Source organism: Macrosteles quadrilineatus, unplaced genomic scaffold, assembly GCF_028750875.1.
Source record: "Macrosteles quadrilineatus isolate MER2022 unplaced genomic scaffold, UCM_ALF_1.0 Scaffold_2__2_contigs__length_208266976, whole genome shotgun sequence".
NCBI lineage: Eukaryota > Metazoa > Arthropoda > Insecta > Hemiptera > Cicadellidae > Macrosteles > Macrosteles quadrilineatus.
This window is the reverse complement of record NW_026542595.1, coordinates 168,346,511-168,373,791: the sequence shown is the minus strand read 5'-3', so window position 1 is coordinate 168,373,791 and position 27,281 is coordinate 168,346,511. Positions and strand designations below refer to the sequence as shown.

Below are 27,281 nucleotides of genomic sequence, written 5' to 3'. Positions count from 1 at the left end.
TCAATACCAGAAGACTGCTATTATAAGGAAAACTTTCTCATTTTTTTTTGCTTTTTTACTCCCAATGACAAATTTTCAATACATTGAACAAATAACAAAAATATTGACTCGCCTTTAGCCAAGGCCCCACTACTTTGGCTTGCTGGGGGTTCCGTCCCAAGGACCCCTTTTTATTTGAAGCACCAAAGGAAAGTGCCTCGGGGACAGGATGTTTTCCAAGAATATTTTTATGGATGAAGTTTATAACCTATGGTCCTTGACTATATGGGGCAACACTGTTCCAATGCCTCGCTCCAGTGCTCCAGTCTTAGTCTTACTCGTCGTAAACGTAATCAACTCCATGTGATTATTGATTAATAATATTGTGAATACAGTGTACCTATACCTCACCTGTCAAACAAAACGTCAAACCTCAAAACTGAAGTGTTCCAACACCAACTCTAATGTGGTTTGAAAAAATTATCACTATACTGTTACAAAACTAGTGTAGGTCCTACTCAAATAATCAGAAAAATGAAATGTTTCGATTTTAACAGTAATGTACATAATAATAAAGAAGAAGGTGTTGAGTTTTTGATCGATAGACCGGTATGTAATATAATATTTGTTTCATTCAATGAAGGCTATTAGCTAACATAAGTTTTCTACTGTATAACATGTCCCTTGATAGATTTTTCACATTGGGCAATTTTAAACGTCATATTATATTGACAAACTTACATCTACATCGTCTTCTATTTTACCAACCTTTTTATGACAGGCCTAGGCCTAGATTTGCAAAAATATATTTTAGCATAGGTAGGTACTGACTTAGACCTTAAATAGGGGATTTAATGTTTCTCCTCTGTTGTAATAAAAGAGATTATTAGCTATTAAAAGCTTAATTGCCTAGTGAAAAATGTAGCCTAACTTCATAATAAGAGAAAAAAGTAGGCCTAACTTATTCTACACTAATACACTTTCATTAAGTTAAGCCCCGTTCACAAGGAGCAAGTTTACAAGCTATACGCCGGCTTTTTTACACGCTGCTAGTAAAATAGCTCAGTGTGAATGACGTACTCGCTAAAAAAGCTGCTTGTAAAAAAGCTCTGGAAAAAGTTGACGCTGCCACTACTTTAAACACTAACTCGCCAGCGTTTGAGCGAGTAGGCGTGTAAAGTAGCCCAGTGTGAGCACAGTTGCTTGTGCGGATGTTTTTCAAAAATGTCAGGATTTGGTTCAAGCTAGCTACTGAGCGAGTGGAAAAAACATTGTGTGAATGACCACAAGCGCACTCGCCGACTCGCCGGCTTCTTACACGCCGGCAAGTAGCTTATAAACTCCAACCGTGTGAACGAGGCTTCAATCATTGGGAAGTTCTCAGTAGCTTAAGTATGCTGTAAAGTTGACTTGCCGTTTTTGAGATGCCAACTTACTTTTTCAAATTTTGTTTATTAGGCCCAAGACCTAACTTACCTAAGTTAGCCGGTGGCATATTTGTTTTAAATTTAGTTTTTTGTAAGGGGTCTAAACCCTGGTCTTAGTCTTATCTCCTACATCGGACTTTTGATCCTACAGTCAAACTTGTTAGTACGAAGCTCGTTAAAACATATTTTTTTTAAATCGCATTGAAACATTCATAAAGGTCAATGCTAAAGTAATTAGGTTAAAAACCTCCATAAGGCGGATATTGTTTGTGGCATGGGCTAGGAGTGATTCTCTATACAACGAATTATTAGCACAAAACCTCAACAAGACGAATGCAACCTCTATAAGACAAATTTCTCATGATTTTAACCTCTATAGTAGCCTTCGTATTTCCTTTTTAAAACAAACAGAAGATTATCTCAACATCAAACCCACACCTATCCCTCTTCCTTCCTCAGTCATTGTCTCAGAGTGAGGAGAAACATCTATATGACAAATAACGGCAGTATTAAACCTCGATGAAACGAACATTTTTATTAAAAATACCTCGATCATACAAATTTTTCCCCTGCCTCTTGAAATTCGTCTTCAATAGGTTCGACTATACCGTAGGCCTAATCATCACTAAGTAAATTGCTCAATGACCAATTGCATCTGGGTCAAGTTACAATTTAGCTTAGAATCAAATTAGCGACCTTCAAATTTAAAGATTTGCTTGAATAATTGATAAACCAACTCATAACTGGGCTTCACTCCATTGAATTCCTAAATACCCTATTAAATTATAGTAGGCTCAGGCTACATTTTTTACAGTTTTGAACTATTGTTTTGTGTTAATGTACATTTTTTTTATAAAGTTACATCTGAGCCTTAATAAATACCTCTAAAAATACCAGATGATCTTTGCTTGAGTTATCAAGTTAACGGAGACACATAGGCTACCGGTACCATTATTTAATATATCTGACCATAAGACCGACAACAATAGCTTATTCCCTATATGGGAAATTCGGTAACAGTAGGCATACTGTATTTCCTATACCTATGGGGAATATGTTAATATTTCCTATATGGGAAATTTGCTAATATTTCCTATGTGGGAAATTCGCTAATATTTCCTATATGGGAAATTCACTATTAGCCTATTTCCTTTATGGGAAATTCGCTAATTGCTTGATCACTGTATGTCTATTGTGAAATAGTTCAACAGCTCATTTATTTATGTTTTTAGGTGGTTCCGTTTTTCTACAAACTTTATGGGAGGCTTCGACCTAATACAACCTTTATCATTCAAGGTGTTGTTGATGATAATGCTACAAGGTGAGTGGATCCACTCCTTTTTTTATGTATTGTAAATCTAGACTCAACAACCAGAACCCAAAGCCGTGCCATGATCATTAGTGTTGTTGTATGGCCATACTGTATTATTCATGAAAATATTTGGTCGTGTTGTACTTGTGTTTTTGTTTTAAAGACTTCTTGACAACCTCCTAGAAGCGACAACACAATTTAGTGCTTGGCAGACACCTTGAGTGTCAAAAGCGGTCGCTATCCAGACGACCAATGGATTAGGTTGCCAACAAAGGGTGTTTAGGCCAAACCTCTAGAATAATATTGTTAAAAAGTAATCCAGAAGGCAACACCTCCAAAATGAACACTCCTCTTTTACTATCTATTAAATTGTTACAAGCTTTAAAATTTTGTTGTCTAAGAATATACCAAAAGTAACATGACGTGCATCTAACAATGTGCTAAAATCTTAGTTTTAAAAGAAATTATAGGGGACACAATATCTTGAGCTATGCTTTACACCTTCGATGAAGTGGGAAAAATGAAACTAATTGTGCCAAATAAACAGCTATCGTACACAAAACCACTTGTCAGTTACAAAAATCCTGAATGAACTATCAATGCTCTCCACATCCAAGATATCCTATCTTATTAATTAAACAATACACTACCAGTATAAAATTTTTTTTTGACAGGTTTCAAGTAGACTTGACAGCAGGCCAGGGGGAGAAGTCAGACATTGTGTTCCACTTCAATCCTCGGCTCAACCAGTTGTACACGGCTCGTAACTCTCGGTTTTCTGGTGCATGGGGAACGGAGGAGGGAGCTAGTCAAACCAAGTTTCCTTTCCGTTGTGGGCAACCGTTCCTTGTAGAGATCTGCACCACTGATGTCAAGTACCTTGTAAGTTTTGGGTTTTGTTATGTAATCTAAAAGGCAAAAGTCTTGCCAAGATTTTTGATAAATTATACAATTGAAAATAAAATAAACGGTATCAGCATTCTGACACATACTTTCTCCCATAAGCATGTCAACAACCTTTATCATGGATTTAAGCGATGGGAATAACTATGATATTCTATATAGAGAAAATCACAAAAGTTGCAATAAATTTTGAACCCTTATTGCTACAGCAATGGGGGTTGCACTATTTTGTTTAGAATTATAAGTACCGGTACCATAACACATTAATTTAAATCATATTAATGTGTGCTTTTTTCCTAAAATTGGATTTTTGCTATTTTAAGGGGTTTTAATGGGAAAATAACATAAGTTACAATAACTTTGGAACCGTAATTATTACAAAAAATAATTTTTACAATTTTGTTCACAATTTAAAGGAGTACAAACATTTTGGTACAAGACAGGATATTTATTCCTACCTCTCACTGGAGGCTCAAGTCACAAAAACTATCTTGACCTTGGAGTTGTTAACCCCTCTCCCCTGCCCACCCTACAAGTTGTGTTGTTGTTTACTTTAGTGATAAGATAATTCTAAATTATATTACAAAAATAGCAGTTGTTTTCAATTCAGAAACAACATTTTTTGGGATACCCTATGTATATACAAAATAACTTATTCTTACTCACATCCTGTGTAGATAAGCGTATGGGTCCCATCGCCGAGCGTGGAAGCGGAAATGCAAAGATTCCTAGAAAGAGGTGGTTAAACCGAACTGCTCTCAAAGCAATGTCAGTTAAAACAAACTGTAATATTTTACGATTGAGGGCGGATATTACGATTACCGGTTAATGCGAGGTTGGTAAAGAAAGAGGGGGTCTACTGTGTATACAGATGTAAAATATTTGTGAATATGTTGGAAAATTGTACGAATACAGCTGCAACAAGTATACAATGCTTACATAACATAAGAATCAGTACGATAATTTGGTGAGTGGAAAGACAATCGCCGGTTGTCTGACATTGCAAATACCACTCACTCACTGATCACTTTATCTAAAAATCTACGAGTCATTACAACTCAGCAATAGAAATGGAGGAATCCAAGCTCTACATGTGCAATAAAATGCATTTTCAAGATATTCCATCAGGGATCTGCCCCAGTGGCCTTTAAAGTTTCATATTATCTTACTGGAGAAAAGATTTTTTTACATTTGAACAGATGAACACTTTTAAATCTACACTATTACTAAGGGAACAAATTGTGGGTTAACGTCCGAACTAGTGAGTGGCTACGACTATCCGCAGTGCTATGCTGGTAATTAGACTAATTCATTAATTTAATACCAAGTCAAAAATGTGGTTCGGATTCCACTATAAACTGTAGGTCGCTTAGTTGCCTTTAGCTGTGTAGGCTATTAATTAACACGTTCGCGGCGGCACATCAAATGGCGGGCGTATCCCCAGTGCGGCGCAGCCCTCAGCGTCCAACAAACCCAATTGCCGCGTGTGATTGGCTTTCCAATTTCGGTCTGACGAATAGCAAATAACGTGCGAGGATGTCCTGCTTTACAACGAGAGTCAACGTAGTTCGCTAAACACCCACAGATAGCAGCACTGCTTGGGACGTAGCCGATCCCATTGGAATTGTATTGCCAAATGGAGGGAAAAAGACGGGACAAAAAGTAGATTTTTGAGATTGCCAGATGGGGATTTTACGGGGAAATTTACTACCAACCTACACCACAACAAAATACACTATACTATTGAGCAGTGCTGTGTGAGGTTTCAAGTTTCTAGCTCTAATCCTGGCTTAAAAATAAATCATTTCGTACTGCATTGCAGCTTGGGAGCGATCGCACTCACCAGGATGGCATTAGGGTTCCATATGGGAGTGATCGCTCCCATGCCGCCGCGAACGTGTTAACAGCTGTGCCTAAGGAATATGTCGTACTTAGTTACTAACAAGACTACAAGATAGTGCACTCATTTCCATTCATACTTGGCTTAAAATACCTACTTTGTATGGTCGCCATTTCAATCACAAAGTATAAAAAGTATTAAAGAACTGGTTATACAAAAAATTGTCCAATTGTACATAGAAATAATGGTTTGACAGTAACATTTTTCAGGAGATAAGCAAAAACATATTGCTGATCTTTCTTCATCGTTTTTTAGTTGCAGCAATGTTTTTTGTCAAAGAGAAAAAAATATCTTTTGAATCTCAAACTTAAATTTTTTTATTCCTCGGCTAGGTATTGGTATCGGCATTGACTCAACGATCAATTCTCCTTACTGATGTCAAAGTCAAGAATCAGTGAATTGAGAATCAGTGTATCTTTAAGTAAAGTTTTCAACCTATATCTGTCTGGTTAGGTTGCCGTAGATGGTTTACACTACTGCTCATACAAACACCGAGCCCCCGTGGCCAGTGTGGTTGGTCTGAGGGTGACTGGAGGGGTGCGACTATCCCAGGTGTTAGTATCGTCTACTTCATACTATCCATCACTTCTACCACAGTTGCTACTACTTCCCGAGTCCAAGTCTTCTCCTTCCACCAACAACCAGGTATGTAAACGATGACATTCTTGGACTGAGAGTAATTTACGTACGGCTTGGTATATAAACCAAAATAAACTAACCCTTCGCACGCCTTGCGGTTTTACTTTTAGAGTACACCACTATGATTATTTGTATTACTAAACTATTTAAATGGATAAAGGGGGATTTGATCTATAATGTGCTAAAACCTAAGCAAAACTTCTGCTTCTGAGGTATGCATACTCAGCTATATTAATTATTGCTTGGTATATTTTTGGAATGTTTGTCGTTACGATCAGGAAGATATAAAATATTCCAGCAAAATAGTGACCCTTGGTTGGAATATATTATTGATAAAGATCAAATAAAATGATTAAACCTCGTCCAACCACAATTGTTGGTATGATGACTAGTTTTGTTCCTTAGTACTTCATCAGGTAATTTTATGTACAACCACATCATCAATGTATTAATACTTTGTGGTATGTCAATAGGTTCTTTAAAAAACTGCCACAAAAACAATAATTGAACCTTGTCATGTTGATAAAATAGATAAAATGGACTTAAAAATTGATAAAATGATTAAAACTGTACAAGCTGGCCAGCACTGTCTTATCACTGCCACTGACTAAATAAAACTGATGTAATCATGATACTTCTTCTTCTCTCCATTGCCACCTGTATTTCAGTTTGTTTTGATTTTTTTATACTTCTTTGATTTTTAACTTCTCAATATATGTAAAAACTAGCTGTAACCTGCGGGCTTTGCCCCGTTTAACTTCTTAATTTTCAAGATTATCTCGTTCGCATGGCTCAATCACGTCCTGGTTGAAGTTTGTTCGCTACGCTCACTCACCTTTAGGTTGGAGCTCGTTCGCTGCGCTCACTTGCCTTCAGATTAGCTCGTTCGCTACACTAACTCGCCTCCAGGTTGAAGTTCGTTCGCTGCGCTCACTCACCTTTTGGTTGCAAATTAGCTGTTGTCATAAATGTAAAAGAAATAATAGTGCTGCACCCTGTTGGTAATCCTTGTAACTTTAATGCTATTGAACATCATAGAACAGAACCAACTTGTTTAGTTGAAACAGCTGTTAAGATTCAATAACTCCATTTCTCATAAGGTTAACATGGGAAACTCCAGGGCCACTGGGGCGGAGCCCGAAAGGATTTTTGAAATAAGAATATGCCTATATGTTAATCGGGAATGTGAGCTATCATCATGCCTAATTTCAGCCCAATCCGACCAGTATTTTTCGCGTTCACTTGTCACAAACATACATCCATACATCCATACATCCATACATCCAAACTTTCTCATTTATAATATTAGTAGGATAGGATAAAAATATAATATTTGACTGGAAAGAAGCTTGATCTTTTAAAATGTTAGCTCATGGCAAACAGTGGTTATGAAAATCATAATTGGTTTGGCTGTCAGCTTTTAATTTTTGCAACAGCTCTATTCGGATTCTTAGAATTTTCTCTTGATATCTATTAAAATGTAGCCTCACCCTTGGTATAATTTGTGGCCAAGCAGTTCCATTCCACTCCCTTTCTATGAGGTTGAAGGTCCACTTTCAGTTGTCCGTTTTTATGTCCAGTGTACTGCATGTTTAAAAACATGCAAAGTAACCATGATAGGCTTTTGGTTTAAAAATTACTAGACCTACACTTGAATCTCCTTTTAGAATGATTTACTAATATTTTAATTGGTTAAATTCTTTGTATTTGCTTTATTGCTTTCTATTATAATTGTTGGTGTTTAGGTCTGTTTATTATATTCTCTGCTGTAGTTTGCTTTATTTTCTTTGCTACTAACAGTTAAAATAAAATAAAATCACTTATAGCCATGAAAAACATAAAAAAGCATATGTATGGCATCGCTGTACTCAAAGACATACAATAGAGATTTTTTTAAATATGTTTTGAAATTCTTACCAACATTCTGTGGCAGCAAGATAATATTCTTACCCAATTCAAAAGTTGATTTCTTAGTAGTCTGACAATTACATTGTTTAAATCTGAAGAAATTTCTCTGGCTTGTAAGATAGGGATGACAGGGTTGTTATCTGCCACTAACATAATGTGTTTCAAACGGGGGCTAAGGAAAAATTATTTTGTATTTGAATCAATTCACTTTTTATTGAATCGATTGATGTTAAATGCCAATCAGCACCCCCAGTCTTATATTAGTACCTAATTGATTATAAATTATATTTCCCAGTTTGGGAAACTGACAATTTAATCATAAGTTGTTAGCTCAAAAACATTGTTTCTAGGGCTTCATATAAGTTATGTGCTTTTGTAATTGAATATTTTTTATAATCACAGGGTTTTAAAGAAGAAGCCAAACAGTAGTTGGTAAGTTTACATGTATGATGTTAGACAGTCCTGGAATGGTTCTCTTGAATTTTTATGGGCTGTGTAAATGCACTCAAAGTTTGATGCCTTGATGAGAATGTAAAACTTCGTTTGCTCATGTGTAATTAAACGTTAAGTATTACCATTGACTGTATTAAGTTAGGTGAACAAATTTACTGTGTGAAAATGGCCATTATCACATCGTTTATTTTTCCAATTTAAACACAGTCAGTTAGGTCACACAGGTCCGACACAGGCATTCGTTCTTTCTTATCTTTGTATGATTTCCAAATTTCTTCATTAAATGTTTGCAATTAATTTTTCATCTTATTTTAATATCTTAGCTATGACTATCGATCATACACTTATCCTAGATTGCCTGCACCATCTTTGTTGCTTCCATAATTACATTACTGTGTGCCCATTCACTGAAAACTGTTTTAGCAAAACACTGCATTAGTGCTTACAATTGATAGAAGTGAATAATGAATGGTGCAACTTAGTTCCATGTCATTGTCAAGTTTGGAATGTTTTGTGAAATGTTAAACTATTAGATAGATGTGTGCATGCAACAGTTGTAATGAGTATGGAATGTGTAGATAATGGCATTTTGAGTGGGCAACATTTCAAAGAAAGTTATATTCAATAGGTAGTTAATGCTACCATTTCTTACCTTCGGTAATTGTAACTGGTAAAACCGGGAGTTATGCGGGAATTTCAAATTTTCACCCCGAAAACCTGATTTTAGTCTATGGTCATGGTAAAATCGTCATCTTTTTCAGCCCTTACAGTAAAATCTTCCAACACATTCCGTAGTGTCAAAAAAAATTTTAAACACCTTCCTCGATGATCAAAAATTGTAAAAATATTCCTCGGTCACAGCGAGATCTAAATCATCTTCATCAGTCACGTCAAAATTGTAAACATTGTCTTCAGTCACGGTTAAATAAAGTACATTTTCCAGGGTCACAGCGAAACTGTCAACATCATCTGCAGCCATGGTAAAATTGAGAACATCTCCCGTGGTTACGGTGACATAATCGCCTCTCACGATCGTGGTAAAATCCTCAATTTTAGGTCGCACATTTTCGCAAAGGTTTTTTGCGGTCAAGGAAATATGTACTCCCTCGGGTTAACTGTCAACCCAACCCAATCTGAAAATACTGAAGACTCGCTGACCCCTAGTAAATTGGTTCACTTGGCAACCGGGAATACTAGTTTTTGCTACTGGGTAAACCAGAAAAGTGGTTGAAAATGTTCTCATGAGTTCTTTAGCTTTTTTGTGTACCTATGCATAAAATATTTGCTTTTATTAAAACGTTGAACAATTTAAGTACATTTTCTTCATAGTTTACAAACGCAACCAACATGTTTAGTAAAGAGCTGTTTCTGTGAATTTGGCTTGAAGATAAGACGATTGTTAAAGGTCATAGTTAAATGGCTTAAAGTAATTATAGTATAAATGATATAATGTAGTGTGTTTTGCAGAATGGATCTAACAATGACCTGGGTTTAACAATCCAACAAGTATTCTGATAGTCAAATGTAAACTATTTACTTTATGAATTCTTACTGATAAAAAGTGTTAGTATTTTGGTTTCTCACAGCCTACTTCTATGAGTGATAATGGATAAGGACAATAATCAACTATCAATAGCTTAAATTGGGACTCTTGATAGTTCAACACACTCGGTAATCCGATACTGCTCTAAATGAGTCATGGGGATGACCGACAGTTGTCTATATGGCATATGGTATATGGCATCTCGCTATGCATAAAAAATTCGTGATAAGGTATATGGTTTTGTAAATATTGTATATAGTTTTATTTTATCTGATTATATTATAAATTATGACGCAATCTATCAGACTAGATCTGTCAAAGATGCAGGATTCAAGTATTCAAGTATTCAAGTTAATTGTATCGTAAAAAAGCCAACGTATTTATGTAAATTCCCAATTTAATTACAGTTCACTCTTGATTAACCGAGGTTGTTGGGAGCGAGACTCCCTTGGTTACCGAGGATCTTGGATAACACGGAGATTTTGATGTTAGGGGTTACGGTATCATAACAGCAAGTTAAATAGCCTACTTGTAAAATATTTGTTTTAACAATACACAGTGTATGAAAAAGATCAACGTAGGTTTTATTCGCTACTGCATTGGAATGTACAGCGATGAAATCTTGAAAATAATAGAGAATTGGAATTGTAACAATACTATAGTAGCTATACTAGTGTTAATAAAGTGATTGTTTTCAGTCAATATCTGTGGTATACAACTTGACGTCTCAACTTCAAGCCCAGTCTTCCATTATAGTTCAAGGAGTGGTGAATGATAATGCCAGTAGGTAAGATCAACTATTAAGCTGTATATTGATACACAAGTTCTATTTTAAAATAACTAGTTTTACTTAATTATTACAAAGGCACCAGACAAACTAGATGAACTTTAAACTGGGTCCATTCCAGGTTTGAAGTGGACTTCTTAGTTGCATCTACAGAAGATGAAGACAAGCCTGACATTGGATTCCACTTTAATCCAAGGTTCGACCAGAAGTACACGGCTCGTAACACCCGCCTGGCAGACACTTGGGGTAAGGAGGAGGGATCAGATCATGAAAGGTTTCCGTTCCGTCGAGGTCAGCCTTTCTACCTCGAAATCTACATCACCGCAGCCAAGTTTCTGGTTAGTCTCAGATGTGTCAGTAGCATGCATTCTTAAAAACAAATAAATGTGTATTGTCTCAGTTTAATCATAATGACTATCGCTTCTATTGGTCTAAATATGAAAATGGTACTTCTAAAATATGTACATCAAAGTAGGAAGGAAGGGTTTTGTGGTCTGTTAGACTGATTTAAATATTAAGTACTTAAATGAATTGACCAAACATACTTGCTCCTCTATTACACGCTACTTGTGTGACACTTACTAAACTTACACATACTAGAACTAGACTATACTTGCTATAGGTACACTTCCTCCGGGCACAAAGCCATAGACTAACCAACACAATTAGACTTATCATCCCATTGTAAATTGTAAAGCTCTATTTTTGTGTCTAGTTCATGTCCGGCGACACTAATCACTAGTGTCTACGAAATTTTGTTCGTATTTTTTTAGGGTTAATTTCATGATTTATGCTTTACTGTTTTGTTATATAACTAAGAGACGAGTTATTGTTTAAAATTAGATCATTTTATTTGATTAAACAAGGTTTTAAATAACTAAAATAACACAAAACAAATTGTAAACAAAACACGACCTCTACAGTGCACCGGACATAACTAACAATTATTAAATTGGCTTCAGCAGTTCCATAAGGATGAGAAATCTACTAAGGGAGTACGTTTTATCTATGACGAATCTTAATCCACTAATTTTTTGTTGTTGGAAAGTTTATTAGGTCAAAGAAACCTCTCTAGTCAATAACCAAGCCTTACAACCTCTCACATAATAAATTTGCATAATTTTCCAACAATTCCATTCACTACTTTCATTTGCTTTTTCTGTTGATGATATCTTCAGTACGATGATTTTCTTTATTATTATTGGTTTTCTTACCATACTCAGTCAGCTAAAAGAATGTATACCATGTGATACTCCTTAAAACACACGTTTTTATTATGTTTCCTAACTATCAATTACAATTCCAATTGCAAATTACATTATAATAATAAATCACGAAATACCAAACCATTGCCATTCTATCATTTTAATATGTTACAGATGTATCATCATCTGTAGCATAGAGAATCAAAATAATGTATTATTCTGAAAGTTTAACACATAGAAGGTATTGTAACTACCTATTATTTCCAGTTTCCGCATAATTCTTAGAGGCTCTATAGTATTTATAATGCTGTAGCCTTGTTTATAAGCTGAGTGGTAAAATGTCAATCCTGAGAAAAGTCATATTGTTCAAATGGTTAGGAATTGGACCGAGCTTGGATCATTGGGATTTTGATACTTATTCTTCACTCATCTTACCTTGGTTTGTTGCTGTCTCCCGTCAGGTGGCTGTGGATGGTCAGCACTACATCACCTACAGACACAGAGCACCTCTCAAGACTCTCTCCAAGATCCACATCCACGGAGGAGTGACTCTGACCAACGTCCACTTCCAGAACTCCCCCAAGTACCCTTCCCCTCTGCCGCAGTTCCTCTCTGGAGACCAAGACGAAGAGGTTGTTGAGGCTGGTGAATTCTCTACGTCTTCTGGTCTGGTAAGTAGATTTGATGTGTGTCTGGGTGGAATTGACGTGCAAGAGCCAGCAACTGAAAAGTGCCATGATAAAAAGCACAAGTTACATATTGAAAAATCTTAAGGAGTCATTGTCAACTAGAGTCTCAGAAGTCTTGTTGTGAAAAACCTAAAAATATTTTAAGTTGAATAATATTGCTGTAATAGCCAGCAAAAAAAATTGTCAAAACAAAACAAATAATCCAATACGTTTTTAAGTAGCAGCAAATGGTAGATTAAGGTACTGTAACATTTCATTCATTAATCTACAGTTATTATACGATCATGAAGTTATAAATAAGTTTTTCAACAAATGTTAAACATTTAATTCAAATTTTATCTTTCTATATCAAAAGTATGCAATTCTGACATACGCTTGAATGTCAACTCGTTGTTTATTACAGTTTTTAAATGCTACATTTCCTGCTGGAAGCACTATATGCGCTTAGTGAAACCTGACAAGGTTGTAGGGGGCAATACAAAATGACACTCAGTTTCGCTAGTAACTCAATTTGCTCTTTTAGCTGTTTCTGTATGAATGTTACTTATACATGGCAGAGTGTGGTTATAAATGTCAACTGAAACATAGTATGGTAAAATAACAAATTGTCTGTGTTGTGTTGGATCCATTCCTTCATAAACACAAAATCCTCCACAAAAAGTCTTTCTCCTCATTTTAAAACTTGGAGCTTCTTCTGCTTTCCTTTAAAGTTTTGGACAAATATCTGATAGCATACGGTGGCTTGAAATAAATCTGTTTTCCCAATCATTTTATCATCTTACTATCTCTATACAACTTAATTTGTGTTCTTTTAAAAGTATATTCAGATTATCTAAACTGTGATATGTTATTTTTTTCAGCAAGTGCCTTTCATTCATGAATTTAAGTCAAGACTCCTCCCTCAGTCGACTTTTATTCTTCAAGGTTCTGTTGACAGCCATGCAACTAGGTTTGTACCATCAATGTACCAATATAAATGGTAGGGATAGAGGTTAAAATTAAGATGAATATTCATGATTTAAAATTAAGATAATCATGAATATTCATGATTAATATGCATAGCTTTATCATTTACGGTAATTTAAATTTAAATAATTGTTTTCCCTAATCATGGATTTTGATTTTGATAAGTCTTTAGAATCATAGATTATTGTTGACCTGACAACTAATGCCTGCAAGCATGCTTCATATCAATTACTTTTCTCACTACATTTAGTGGGGATATCTTATTTTAGGCGTTCCAAAATGGTTCTTCCAATAATTGTTCTTCTTGTTTTTTTTTCAGATTTAATATAGATTTTATAATTGGTGATGAAGATCAACCTGATATTGCTTTTCATTTCAACCCTCGACTAGATGAGTACGTAGTCACCCGCAACTCTCGTTTCAACGAATGTTGGGGAGAAGAAGAAAGAGGAAGCGAACAGAAATTCCCATTTCGCTGCGGGCAACCATTCTTCCTTGAGATTTTCCTCTCTGAATCTAAGTTTATGGTGAGTTGTAATATTTGTAATTCTTATTCTCTATGAACTACCTTTAACACTTTTTAACTGAAGGAATATTTTAATATTGAACTGTCTCTTTTCATTTTTTTTTTTTAATTTTCGCCCGTATAACTATAAGATATCACTTCTTAAACAAGTCATTACTTAAGTTGCTGACAAAATTACCAATGAGGCTTAGAAAATCAAAATAATGTCACCTGTTACGTAATCTTGACTGTCACTGTGTTGTTGTTGGTTGTTGAATCACTGTTTGTTGTACCAGAGTACCGAGCATTGCTCGAGGTGTTGGATTTGTTCAAGAGGTTAAAAAAATAAAATCTATAAGCCTACAAATATGTTCAGTTTTGCTACGATTAATTAAGCTGTAAAGTTAATTCGTTTTCGGCATTTCATTCACTCATTCTTAATTTAACTAACAAACATTTTAATTTGGACGAGCAATTTATGTTGAAAATTTCTACGATAAACTTCAATATAAAGACTCATAATACATGACATGTGTTGACCGTTTTTGCTTTAGTCTCTGGGATCGCAGAACGTTGCAACTAATTACGGGATCGTGGACTAACAACGCATCAATTCCGGTGGCGCATCGTCAAAATCTACAAAACATCCTTGGCCTTTCCCCTAGATCTTTAGTTCAATATACGTGAAAAAAATTCCTAGAACAGAGCCTAGAATGGATATTGTTTTTAGCCTAAAACTTAGATTTTTCTAACGATTTTAAGGAAATAATAACAGCTGTTTTTAAATCATTGTGCGCAAACGTTACTCATATTAGTATAGATTAAGAAAAGGTTGCAACAATTTTGAAAAAAAACCATCTAGTTACCAACTTTTTTAATGTTAAAACTTACATAATACATGCTGAATAGATTCATTTTGTGAATAGTGGCATTCTACTATATAAATTCGCAGGTGGCTGTAGACGGAGTGCACTACTGCTCATTCACATACCGTACACATCTGGCTAGCATCACAAGGGTGTGTGTACAGGGAGGAGTCAGTCTGTCACAGGTGGCGTTACACACTAGCGCTACCTACCCGACACCCATGCCTGAGTATCTACCATGTCCTGACTTACAACCGGTGGTGTTGTACTCTGCCAGTGATTACGAGCCGAAGGTGAGCATTCTGTTATTGGGATAGCTGGGAATCCCCCAGGTACACAAAATACCATAGGGGCCAGGGGGCCAATACTATAGATTATGCCTCTCTTGTATTCTTGTCTGGACAAAATTAGTACAAAGTTAGAAATGAATGTGAATCAAAGGCTGTCGGTAGTGTGACAGATTTATTTATTTATTTGATAGTTGATAATTATTTATATATTCTGTTACGATGTAGGACTACCCCAAGTTTACTATTATTTTAGTCAGTGAATCCTTTCAAATATATTACTTGTTCTTACAGTGGTGTAATATTTCATTTACATGTATCATCACTGTAAGTTGGTGTTTTACAAAATAATGGAAAATCAAGTGAGTTGTTGAGTTGGAATTAAGGAGCTGTTCAGCAAGCTTAGGCTCGTCACACACTGCGTCTGGTCCGGTTAATTCTGATCCGGTGTTTTTTGCCGGATCCGGCAAATTTCCACACACTGCATCAGGCGTTCCAGTTCAGGCGACCAGTCTATGCGAGGACAGCGGTAATGTGAGTGTGTTTAACCAACAACAAATTAGTTAGTTTTAACAAAATTTAGAAGAGGAAGGGCGTCGGCGACAGAAGAGGTTGTGGGTGCACAGTATAAACGTGAGTAGAATAAATTAGGGAGAATTTCATACCTTGTTCCCGCAAAATGTTTTTTTTTTCAGTATTTCCGGATGAGTTTCGAGAAATTTATGGAACTACATTTTGTAACAAAATGTACAGCATAAACAATCACCACAAAACCATGTCTTTTGCTACTGTCAGTGCCTACTGTCACTGTCAGGTGGTGAGTAGAAGTCGTCTGCGCATGTGCGAGCTCTCCGGCGCCGGAAGCTTGCCTGAAGCCTATCGCTTCTCATCCGAAATAATTTTACCGGACCGTACCTGATGCAGTGTGGGGACTTCAATTCAAATTAATGGTTTTCAAATTTACCTGATCCGGCATGCCTGATCCGATTTTACCGGACCGGACGCAGTGTGTGACAAGCCTTACCTAGGAAAATTTGAGTCTAGGATAGGAACTAAATGATACACAATAAAAAGTCACACAAATAACATTGATAAATCATTCTTACATCACTGGGTATAACATTAACACACTTAAAATGCAATTATATTTTGCTTGCTCAGTTGCCAATATCTTTTCAGCCAGAACCATTTCATCACAAGTTGGCTTCCAGTTTCAACACCCAGTCTTCCCTAATCATCCAGGGAGAAGTTATGGATAATGGCATCAGGTAAGTACATTAACTAACTATAATTGATTATACAGAGTAATTGTCGTTCATGAAGTATCTAGTGCAAAGTCATAAGGTTTTAATCTTATAAAGGCTAACGCTAAGAGGGGAGGTGGAAAATTACTCTTCCAAGGAATGAAAAACTTTCTCTACCAAATAAAGTTTCAGCTTTCTCAGGAAATTCTTGCTCTGTTCATTTAAAACTTTACCAAGAAGATGCTTAAAAAATTTTAATCTACTAAGGTATAACTTAGTGGGGAAATCTAAGGGAGAAAATATAATTGAGTGGAGTGAAGCGAAGCTCTTTGGGATCAACTTCAATGCAATCTTTATAACACTTAATTTCAATAACGGCCGAACATTTTTTAGCAAAACTTACCAAGGTTGTTTTGTCAAATGTTTGGATGGTTTAGACGTAACCAATTTCAAACTTTTATAATGCCTATATATTTTTAATGTAACTCAAAGCTTTTAAATTTTAACATTGGTCTTATAGGTTGCCATGATGGTTACAAAATAACGACGTAAATGTAAACAAAACAAACAATCATAGCATATGTTAAAATCAAGCCATCTCATAATTGTAAAACTTAAACAGGTCCACGACGTAGGAAGTGGCGATGGAAGTAGTAAAGGCAAGAAGTGTGGAGTGTGGGAAACGTTTGTGGTGTGGCAGTTAGATAATTGTAAAATACTACTGCAATCCTAAAATTCTATGGGTAGGGAGGGAAACAGGTTTAAGACATAGGAAATGGTGAAGAAAGTAGTAAAGGTGAACAGTCCGGAGTGTGGGAACCGTCTGTGGCAGTTATATTAATGTATCTGCAATCCTAAAATAAACAGGTCCACAACGTTGGAAGTGGTGAAGGAAGTAGTAAAGACTTGCAGAACTGGCAGTGTGGAGTGTGTGAACCGTTTGTGACAGTTACATTAATGTATCTGCAACACTAAAATGGTCTAGGAAGGGAGGGAAACAGGTCCACGATGTAGGAAGTGGTGAAGGAAGTAGTAAAGGCTAGCAGTGAAGAGTGTGGGAACATTAGTACATTTTATATTATATCTATAACATTTTTTTCATTTATTGCTTTATTAAAAACTATGAAACATGATTGCTCCGCTCAACTGGCTTTCATTGCTATGAAAGCAATCTTAGTTTTAGAACAAAGCCTACTCTGTAAGAGGCTCTAAATTTATTTAAAAAATTTTTTTTTATTAAATAACAGGCTACACCTACACAAAACTGCATAGAGAGCCATAGGCGTAGCTATAGATGTATGTTGGGCATAAAGATGTTATTTCTTCAGAATCCAATTATCAATGGTTTAATTCACATCCAACACCTGATCCAGATTTGCCGTGAACTTCTCAGTAGACCGAGGAGCGAGTCAGGACTTTGCATTCCACTTCAACCCTCGATTGCTCCAAGGGTACACGGCTCGCAACTGCAAATTCGGAGGTACCTGGGGAACAGAAGAGGGCAATGTGAAAGAGAAGTTTCCGTTTCGCAACGGTTTTCCGTTCTATATGGAAATATATTTTTCCAACTCAAAATTCATGGTAAGGGTGATTTGTTTATAAAGTCATCAATGTATTGTACTTACTTACACATTCAATTCAAATGTTTGTGGAGTACGTGGTTCGACCGTGCAAGGTTTACTTGCATCCTAGCTGCGTCAGTGCTGTAGCTACTGTGTCAGTTATTATAAATATATTACCCCAGCGCAGCAGAGGTGCCCATCCCCCCCAAACCCAGAGGCGCAACCCCCCCCCCAAGCCAAAGGAGTAGTTCTCCCCCCCCCCAATTTATGCTGCCGTCTATTTAAACCTACCCTCCCCCCACCAATTTATCTGACAATTTTCCCTTTACCTCATAAAACGAGCATTCCAATTTAGTATTTAGTAAACTTGAGGTAAAGAAAAACAAACTTGCTGATAATAAAAATTAAATGTTTAATAGGAAACGAACAACATTTAACAATACTTCATTAGGTATATCTAACTAATGGACGAATTAGAAGTGTTTCAATTTACATTTCAGAATCTCTATTGTCAGCTAACATGTGTTCAGTATTGCAATAGACAACGTCTTCAAAACGTACAACAATATACTAGATGAATTACTCTACTCCAACACAGTATTGTAACTGTACGATATATTAGGTGGCGTTAAATTTTACAGAGAAAGAATCTCAGAGAAGAATTTTAAGAAATCAAACCGCTTTAAAAATGCATTAATAATACTTTGGCAAAAAGTTTTTTTTTTCAAAATTATAGGCAGTCACGAAATAAGACAGACTTGTTGCTCGCCACTCCCTGGCTCTACAAACACCGCCACTCCAAACAACACACTCCAAAAACTCGATTTTACTCTACAAAAATCGCCAGGCAAAATACCCACAAAAGGTTTTTGTGACGAAGTAATCTTATAATTAATTTTGATAGCCCCAGGATTGCCTTTTATGACTAATAATGGTAGAAACGCATCTTGTCAGACAATCTGTTTATACACAAAACACGAAACGATAACAGATAGGCCTATCAATTCACGTGAGTATATTGCCGCGGGCAGGACTGGAAGTAAACTGAATCAGGTTACGACGGAAAGACGTGGTCTCTGGATTGTCGTCTGTGTTATCAAAAGCTGATATTGGACTAGTTGTAGTGACGGAGGAGAGTGTTGAAAATATAATGGGATTCATAATTGAGTTTTCCATTTAAAATTATTGACAATAATAACCAATTTATCTGCTGGATATAAATTATCGTCTCGAAATTCTACAGTACTGCACGAAAGGAAATTTATTAAATACTTTGAGGAGTTTGAAATATATAAATACATAAAACTAGGGACAGCGCAAAATTTTTGAGTGAAAACACTCAATTAATTATGAATCCCATTATACTTTTAACACTCTTCTCAGTCACTACAATAGTCCTATATCAGCTGGTGACAACGCAGACGACAATCCAGAGACCACGTCTGTCCGTCATAACCTGAACCTGATTCAGTTTACTTCCAGTTCTGACGACGGCAATATATACGCGTGAATTGATAGGCCTATCTGTAATCGATTCGTGTTTTGTGTGGTGGAGGTAAAGAACCACAAAAACATATGTAGCAAATAAAATTCGACACTGACACTGGTATATTAAGGATTGTCTGACAAGGTGCGTTTTTACCATTCTTAGAAGCAAATCTTAATTACGAATGGCAAAATTTTGTTGGTGTTGATAGTGAGCTATTTAGAAACACTATTTCGGGCTGCTTATACAAAATTTTTCATTCATTATGACAGCTAGCAAAAAACATCCCCCCCAAAATCCCCTCAAAAAAGTCCCCCCCCAAAAATTCCTGTGGCGCAAACGCGCCACAGTACCTCCCCTCTGGGCACCCCTGCAGCGCAGCCTAGATTCAAGCAAATCATACCGTAAAGGAATGACGAGGAGCTGGCCAAAACACATATTCCACAAGAATTTGAATTGAAGACGTAAGTAAATACAATATTTTATTGTTCAATCTGGGCTACAAATCTTACATAAAGTCATTATTGTATATTGTCGTTTTAATGATCAAGTTAATTTTACAAATTAAGTTGTTTTTTTTAGCTCACACTTTTTAAAGACTAGTTCTCCACAATAGGTTTTTGACTTCACTCTATTTAAAATTCATCAATTATTTGATCTAAACACCCTAAAGATTTGTTTGGAGAACAACAAACCAAACACACTACCACAAAACACAAAAACACTGTAAGTCCCTTAGTTGCCATTAGCTGAATGGGCTATTTATTTATTAACAGCTGTGTCTAGGGAATGTGTCGGCCTTAGTTACTAACAAGACTACAAGATCGCGCCACTCATCCTACACTCATCCTTCCCTCACGTTTGGATTAAAATACGCACATAGTGGTGTCCCCATCTTAAATTATTGATAATTGATTGGATAATAATTTTTTTTTTTTAGAGGTTGGTGGCCTCTTAACCTTGCATTTTTCCGTCCACACAGACTACAGATCTGTGCGTGGAACGTATCCAGCAAAGCAAGGGGTGAGCCGGTACAGTACAAAGGTGAACTGTACTGATAAAAGTTTGTGGCAGTAACCAGGATCCGAACCCAAGACACTACTGCCTTGGGCCCGAAGTCCGCGACGCCACCAACTGAGCCACCGACTCACCACTACGTACTAATTGATTGATAATTAATTAGGACGTAATTACCACAGCTGTTTTTCGTACCAACAATAGTTATTTGTCAAAACCAAAACCATTTTTTTAAGGAATTGGTGGTTCTTTTGGCTTACTGGAGAAAAATAATAGTCCAGACGGTAATACTCAAACAAAAGATAACAAAACAAAACACTGATACTTTGTCTTAATATAGGACTTTTTCAGATATTGAGGATAAATGTAGTACGAGGATTGCCTTACACACTTTACAAGTTAACGTTAATTTTCATTGGACCAGGATTCAATTTCTGTTATGTGCCAGTGTTTATCACCGTAAAACAATGCCAAATCTAACATTCCTCTATGCACTAGTTAATATCTCTATGTAAAAGTAAATGACTTGTGCAGGTAGCTGTGGACGGTGTACACTACTGCTCATTCGACTACCGAACTCCACTAGCCACGGTGACCAGTGTTCAGGTGGAGGGGGCAGTGACAGTCAGGAAGATGCTGGTACACCCCACCGCTAACTATCCCTCTGCAGTTCTAGAGTTTATACCTGAACCAGAGAACAATTTGAGTCTGCATGCCTTCCGTACAAACAGCATTTCTAGCATCAGCTCAGTGAGTGCCACGTGACAATTATTTAGTGATGGTTGGATCCGTCCGACATATTCTGTGACATTGCCTAGCCATATAAGCTATATTATTCTATATCTTATCAACCTTTAAACATATGCAATTTAATTTAAACCAGTATGATTTAAATATATCTTCAGACGCGGATCCAAATTTTTCAAGATCAGTACCGGTACCGACATTTTATTGGATCCGCCAATCACTACAATTATTTATTCTTAATTGTGCAAAGAAATAGTTAAATTTGTACAGGGTGCCCATTCAACCATAAAAACCTTAAAACCCCTGTAAGAGCTTGTCAACAAAATTAAATTTGAAACAACAATGGTGATATTATGATGATTATGGTGATATTATGGTGATACAATCTATTTAGTGAAAAGTGTAGTTATAGTTTTAGTGTATAACATCTTACTAATATTATAAATCTTACAATATAAATACAACCCCTTCTTTATTATACTAATTCCACTAAAATGAAGTATAATTCTAGATGGTCCCATATTTCCACGAGTTGAGGTCCAGTCTTCATCCACAGTCTTCTGTCTTTGTTCAAGGAGTGGTCGACTGTAGAACTACTAGGTCAGGTGAAAAACTTTTAATCTTTTATAAAATATGTTTTAAAAAGCATAAGAATATAATTAAAAGACAATCAAATACAAAGACAATCAAGTAGGTACCTACCTAATAATTTTGAATGAAATGAAATGTTTATTTTCCAATTACCATATTGAATTTTCCTTTTGGTTAACGACATAATGTGTGTGATTTTCCATGATCTGGTTGAACTTTTGACCCAAAATTTATTACGATTTCCTCAAAATCACACAAGAATCTTGCAAATCTTGTTGAAACATACATATAAAACCATCCGAAACTGCAATCACCTCACAAAGTTTAAATACTATAAAAGCATCCAATGTTAAAACCAAATTGCTGTAACATTTCACTGTAGAAAATCAAATTATATGGGGTTTCAAAATTAAATAAAAGCTACTAGCATAGACAAATAGAATAAATATAGACTGTCAAAGGAAGGTTCCGGCCCTCCGCTAGGGATGCCGTGTAGTTACGGCGCACACCGCTGCAGGCGAGGAGCGCAGGAGCCGTATGCGACCAGCAAACGCTGCAGCGGTGTGCGCTGTAACTACACGGCAAACCTAGCGGTGGACGCCGGAACTTATGCTAACCGCAGCACAGCTGACGGTCTATATTTATTCTATTTGTCTATGCTACTAGGTACCAGATTTCTATTGTAGCTTAGTGGAAGATATTATTATGGATGGGTTAATTTGGTGAGATCATGCCATTATGCATTCCCTTTTCCCATAATCTAATGTTCTTTGTTGCACTGTTCCTGAATATTATATTTTTGTTTTTGCTAGGCTTGAGATAAACTTTATGATGGGTAGAGGAGAGAAAGCAGACATTGCTTTTCATTTCAATCCTCGGCTAGATCAGCACTACACGGCTCGCAACACTAGACTAGAAGGGTCGTGGGGCGTAGAAGAGAGTAACAGCTTCCAGTGCTTCCCCTTTGTGCGCGGACAACCTTTCTATGTTGAGATCTTCCTTACACATTCTGAATATCTGGTGAGTTACCAGATTTAAAAATGGGGAAATACTACCGGACAGTCAGTACTGCGCTTTAGATTAGTAATTTTTCGTAGTATTTTCTAATGCTTTCAAATAGTTTTTTAAGAGTAGTACTTGTTTGATATTGTAGCAGTTTGTTCAGGTTACTCTTCTCACTAAAAAGCTTGGACACCTCCCAGGTCTTGGCCTAGGTGGAATGTAAATTGCACACTGAGAAAAAGGTCTAGGTCTATGTTCGACGGAGTAAAATAAAACAAATACACTAGCTGAAAATCAAGAGTAAAAATGATAAAATAACAAACAGTGTTTTCTAAACCAAGTTTATTATTTGCTAAATATATTTTTTTTAAGTCTTAGGTTAATTGTATGATCCCTCCAAAGTCACCTATACTTTGATAGCGCTACGCAAAACTAACGCAGGATATTTGTGCAGGTGGCAGTTAACGGTGTCCACTACTGTTCGTACGCCTACCGGACACAGCTTGGTAACGTAACTTGTGTGGAGGTGTGTGGCGTGAAAGACACCCAAGTAGACGTTCGTCCTGTTGTTAGTTACCCGTCTTCCCCACCTACCGAGATTGTAAAGTGTCTTTACAAGATCAAACTAGCCGATGTCGGTGACACAGGCTTATCTTGTCAGGTAAGTTAGCTACAACGAAAACATCACTGATAGTGCCTCTGATATGCAGTGTTAAGGTACGTTTTGCTTGGAGCGACAGGTGCGACAGTCGCGGGACACTGCTCTGGCAGGATTTTCATAGTCCTGTTTAGCTTGGAGCTACTGTCGCTAGAGCCGCGAGCTGCAGTCGCTGGGTACTGCTCCACGACCACTCAGGAGCGACAGTAGCTCAGCAACAATTACTTTTTTGGTGGCATTTTCACTATGGCGTCGTTATTTTAGTTATTACAGCCAGAGGTGCCCATCCCCCCCAAACCCAGAGGCGCAACCCCCCCCCCCCCCCCAAGCCAAAGGAGTAGTTCTCCCCCCCCCAATTTATGCTGCCGTCTATTTAAACCTACCCTCCCCCCACCAATTTATCTGACAATTTTCCCTTTACCTCATAAAATGAGCATTCCAATTTAGTATTTAGTAAACTTGAGGTAAAGAAAAACAAACTTGCTGATAATAAAAATTTAATGTTTAATAGGAAACGTTAACAACATTTAACAATACTTCATTAGGTATATCTAACTAATGGACGAATTAGAAGTGTTTCAATTTACATTTCAGAATCTCTATTGTCAGCTAACATGTGTTCAGTATTGCAATAGATAACATCTTCAAAACGTACAACATTTTACTAGGTGAATTACTCTACTCCAACACAGTATTGTAACTGTACAATATATTAGGTGGCGATAATTTTTACAGAGAAAGAATCTCAGAGAAGAATTTTAAGAAATCAAATCGCTTTAAAAATGCATTAAGTATCTGTATTATGTATTTGTGTATTGGCAAAAAGTATTTTTTTCCCAAAATTATAGGCAGAGTCACGAAATAAAGACAGACTTGTTGCTCGCCACTCCCTGGCTCTACAAACACCGCCACTCCAAACAACACACTCCAAAAACTCGATTTTACTCTACAAAAATCGCCAGGCAAAATACCCACAAAAGGTTTTTGTGACGAAGTAATCTTATAATTAATTTTGATAGCCCCAGGATTGCCTTTTATGACTAATAATGGTAGAAACGCATCTTGTCAGACAATCTGTTTATACACAAAACACGAAACGATAACAGATAGGCCTATCAATTCACGTGAGTATATTGCCGCGGGCAGGACTGGAAGTAAACTGAATCAGGTTATGACGGAAAGACGTGGTCTCTTGATTGTCGTCTGTGTTATCAAAAGCTGATATTGGACTAGTTGTAGTGACAGAGGAGAGTGTTGAAAATATAATGGGATTCATAATTAGTTTTCCATTTAAAATTATTGACAATAATAACCAATTTATCTGCTGGATATAAATTATGGTCTCGAAATTCTACAGTACCCTACTGCACAAAAGGAAATTTATTAAATACTTTGAGGAGTTTGAAATATATAAATACATAAAACTAGGGACAGCGCAAAATTTTTGAGTGAAAACACTCAATTAATTATGAATCCCATTATACTTTTACCACTCTTCTCAGTCACTACAATAGTCCTATATCAGCTGGTGACAATGCAGACGACAATCCAGAGACCACGTCTGTCCGTCATAACCTGAACCTGATTCAGTATTCAGTTTACTTCCAGTTCTGATGACGGCAATATACGCGTGAATTGATAGGCCTAATCGATTTGTGTTTTGTGTGGTGGAGGTAAAGAACCACCAAAACATATGTAGCAAATAAAATTCGACACTGACACTGGTATATTAAGGATTGTCTGACAAGGTGTGTTTTTACCATTCTTAGAAGCAAATCTTAATTACAAATGGCAAAATGTTGTTGGTGTTGATTGTGAGCTACTTAGAAACACTTTTTCAGGCTGCTTATACAAAATTATTCATTCAATATGACAGCTAGCAAAAAAATATCCCCCCCCAAAATCCCCTCAAAAAAAGTCCCCCCCCAAAAATTCCTGTGGCGCAAACGCGCCACAGTAACCCCCCTCTGGGCACCCCTGATTACAGCCTATATCAAGTTATTTTAATGTATTTGCTGACTATTTAGATTGTAGACTTTATTTACTAGTATTATCTGTAAAGGCATTTTGTTCAATGTTCACTTACTTCTGTCAAAATCTTTAAAATGAGCTTTGGTAGGAAAGGTTGTCCTTGCAGTAAAGACTATAACTACAGTACTAAACTCTAATTGTGTGTCAATTATTTATAGTGTGTCTATTGTTTGATAGGTTATCAGCCAGTCCTTTCTAACTACCAATATTAAAAAAACATATTTATTGGCTTTGTTTTAATTTCAGATTACACCTTTATTTGCTGCTCTTCCCAAGAAATTGGTGAAAAAATCCAAAATTGAAATTCTGGGCAAAGTTAAGCTGTTACCACATTCGTAAGTATTTATATCGTAAATCTTATTTAACAGTTTCCTAATTTACCTGATCAAAGTAACAATGTAAGTTTCTGGAAATTTTCATTGGGGCAAGAGGGTATTCTAAAATAGAAAACTTCTGTATGGTAAAACAATACACTTGAATAAAATTCTATTTCACGGAAACATATGGACATTAGGGTAGTGGCCAAAATAATCTTAGAAGATATCTTATGTTTATTTTTGTTTTAAGGATTATATTTTACAAGAATCATTACCCTGTTAAAAAAAATATATATATTATATCTTATAGCAATAGCAATCCTTTTGTTATGTGGCTAACCGTCATCCCCTCATTAGACTAAAAATATTTTCCAAGCTATAAAAGTGTAATAAAAATCTAAATACTTTTTGAAGTTTATATCCACTTTTACTTCTTCATCATTTCAAGTGCCAAAACATCGCTTTTGTTTTTTTAGTCATTTGAAGTAAATTTACATAAAATACATGGAATCTATAGAACACCAAAATGTCTAATGAAAAGACTCATTTGGAAATTCTCCTTTGATTCTAATCTAAATATTTGTAATAGAGTAAAAGTACTGCTTGTCTTTTAACTGTACATATGAAAATAAAGTTGAAACCTAAACACAAAAGAAATAAGTAACAATATTGTATGTCAGGTTTTACGTGAATCTTCAGGAAGGCAGTGATCATTGGCCTCATCCGCTGGTTCCGTTCCATCTGTCTACGAGGTTTATGTATCCTGACAGGAAAGTCATAGCCAACACTTGGGCACGTGAGAAATGGCATTCTGAAGAGAAGAGTAGCTACAAGTTCCCATTTACTCCCGGGTATGCACAAGATTGCTAAAAAGTAATATTGTTAATAATATTGCATAATATTGTATAATATTGTTAAATTAAATAAACAAGCTGTTGGCCTGTCCTACGTATGGGAATTGGCTAGTCAATTAAAACTGAACATAATTAAGAACAGCTAGTTTACACACATAAAGAAATTTGGACAGTTTTAATGGGAAAATCATCTTGTAAACAAATGTTACGTGACCTCCTATTACTTTCATCTGATTATAGGCCTATACGATATGGTTTGAAATCCCATAATTTTACAATAAACCAGCAATTGTGTCAATTTAAAAAGCCTTTGAAGTAAGATTGGCAGCCGATACACCCACTGGTTTTGAGTAGAGTAGCTACATACCGTACCACCTCCAATTGCATACCATCCTTTATTACC

The 27,281-nt window shown here is 36.2% G+C and overlaps 1 protein-coding gene across 1 annotated transcript in view; it reads left to right on the top strand.

The window, feature by feature from the left end:
• The first annotated feature begins 424 nt into the window (after window positions 1–424).
• The window catches only part of LOC128986447 (uncharacterized), a 30,487-nt gene continuing 3,630 nt past the window's right edge, over window positions 425–27,281 (top strand). The window contains exons 1-18 of the mRNA XM_054406826.1: window positions 425–588; window positions 2,639–2,727; window positions 3,393–3,600; window positions 5,975–6,166; window positions 10,763–10,851; window positions 10,973–11,189; window positions 12,518–12,727; window positions 13,606–13,694; window positions 14,031–14,238; window positions 15,169–15,375; window positions 16,549–16,637; window positions 17,987–18,194; window positions 21,213–21,428; window positions 21,937–22,025; window positions 22,829–23,036; window positions 23,473–23,679; window positions 25,954–26,042; window positions 26,705–26,875. Of these exons, the coding sequence (XP_054262801.1) occupies window positions 514–588; window positions 2,639–2,727; window positions 3,393–3,600; window positions 5,975–6,166; window positions 10,763–10,851; window positions 10,973–11,189; window positions 12,518–12,727; window positions 13,606–13,694; window positions 14,031–14,238; window positions 15,169–15,375; window positions 16,549–16,637; window positions 17,987–18,194; window positions 21,213–21,428; window positions 21,937–22,025; window positions 22,829–23,036; window positions 23,473–23,679; window positions 25,954–26,042; window positions 26,705–26,875 (2,861 nt within the window). The 5' untranslated portion in view covers window positions 425–513. The remainder of the gene's footprint in view (window positions 589–2,638; window positions 2,728–3,392; window positions 3,601–5,974; window positions 6,167–10,762; window positions 10,852–10,972; window positions 11,190–12,517; window positions 12,728–13,605; window positions 13,695–14,030; window positions 14,239–15,168; window positions 15,376–16,548; window positions 16,638–17,986; window positions 18,195–21,212; window positions 21,429–21,936; window positions 22,026–22,828; window positions 23,037–23,472; window positions 23,680–25,953; window positions 26,043–26,704; window positions 26,876–27,281) is intronic.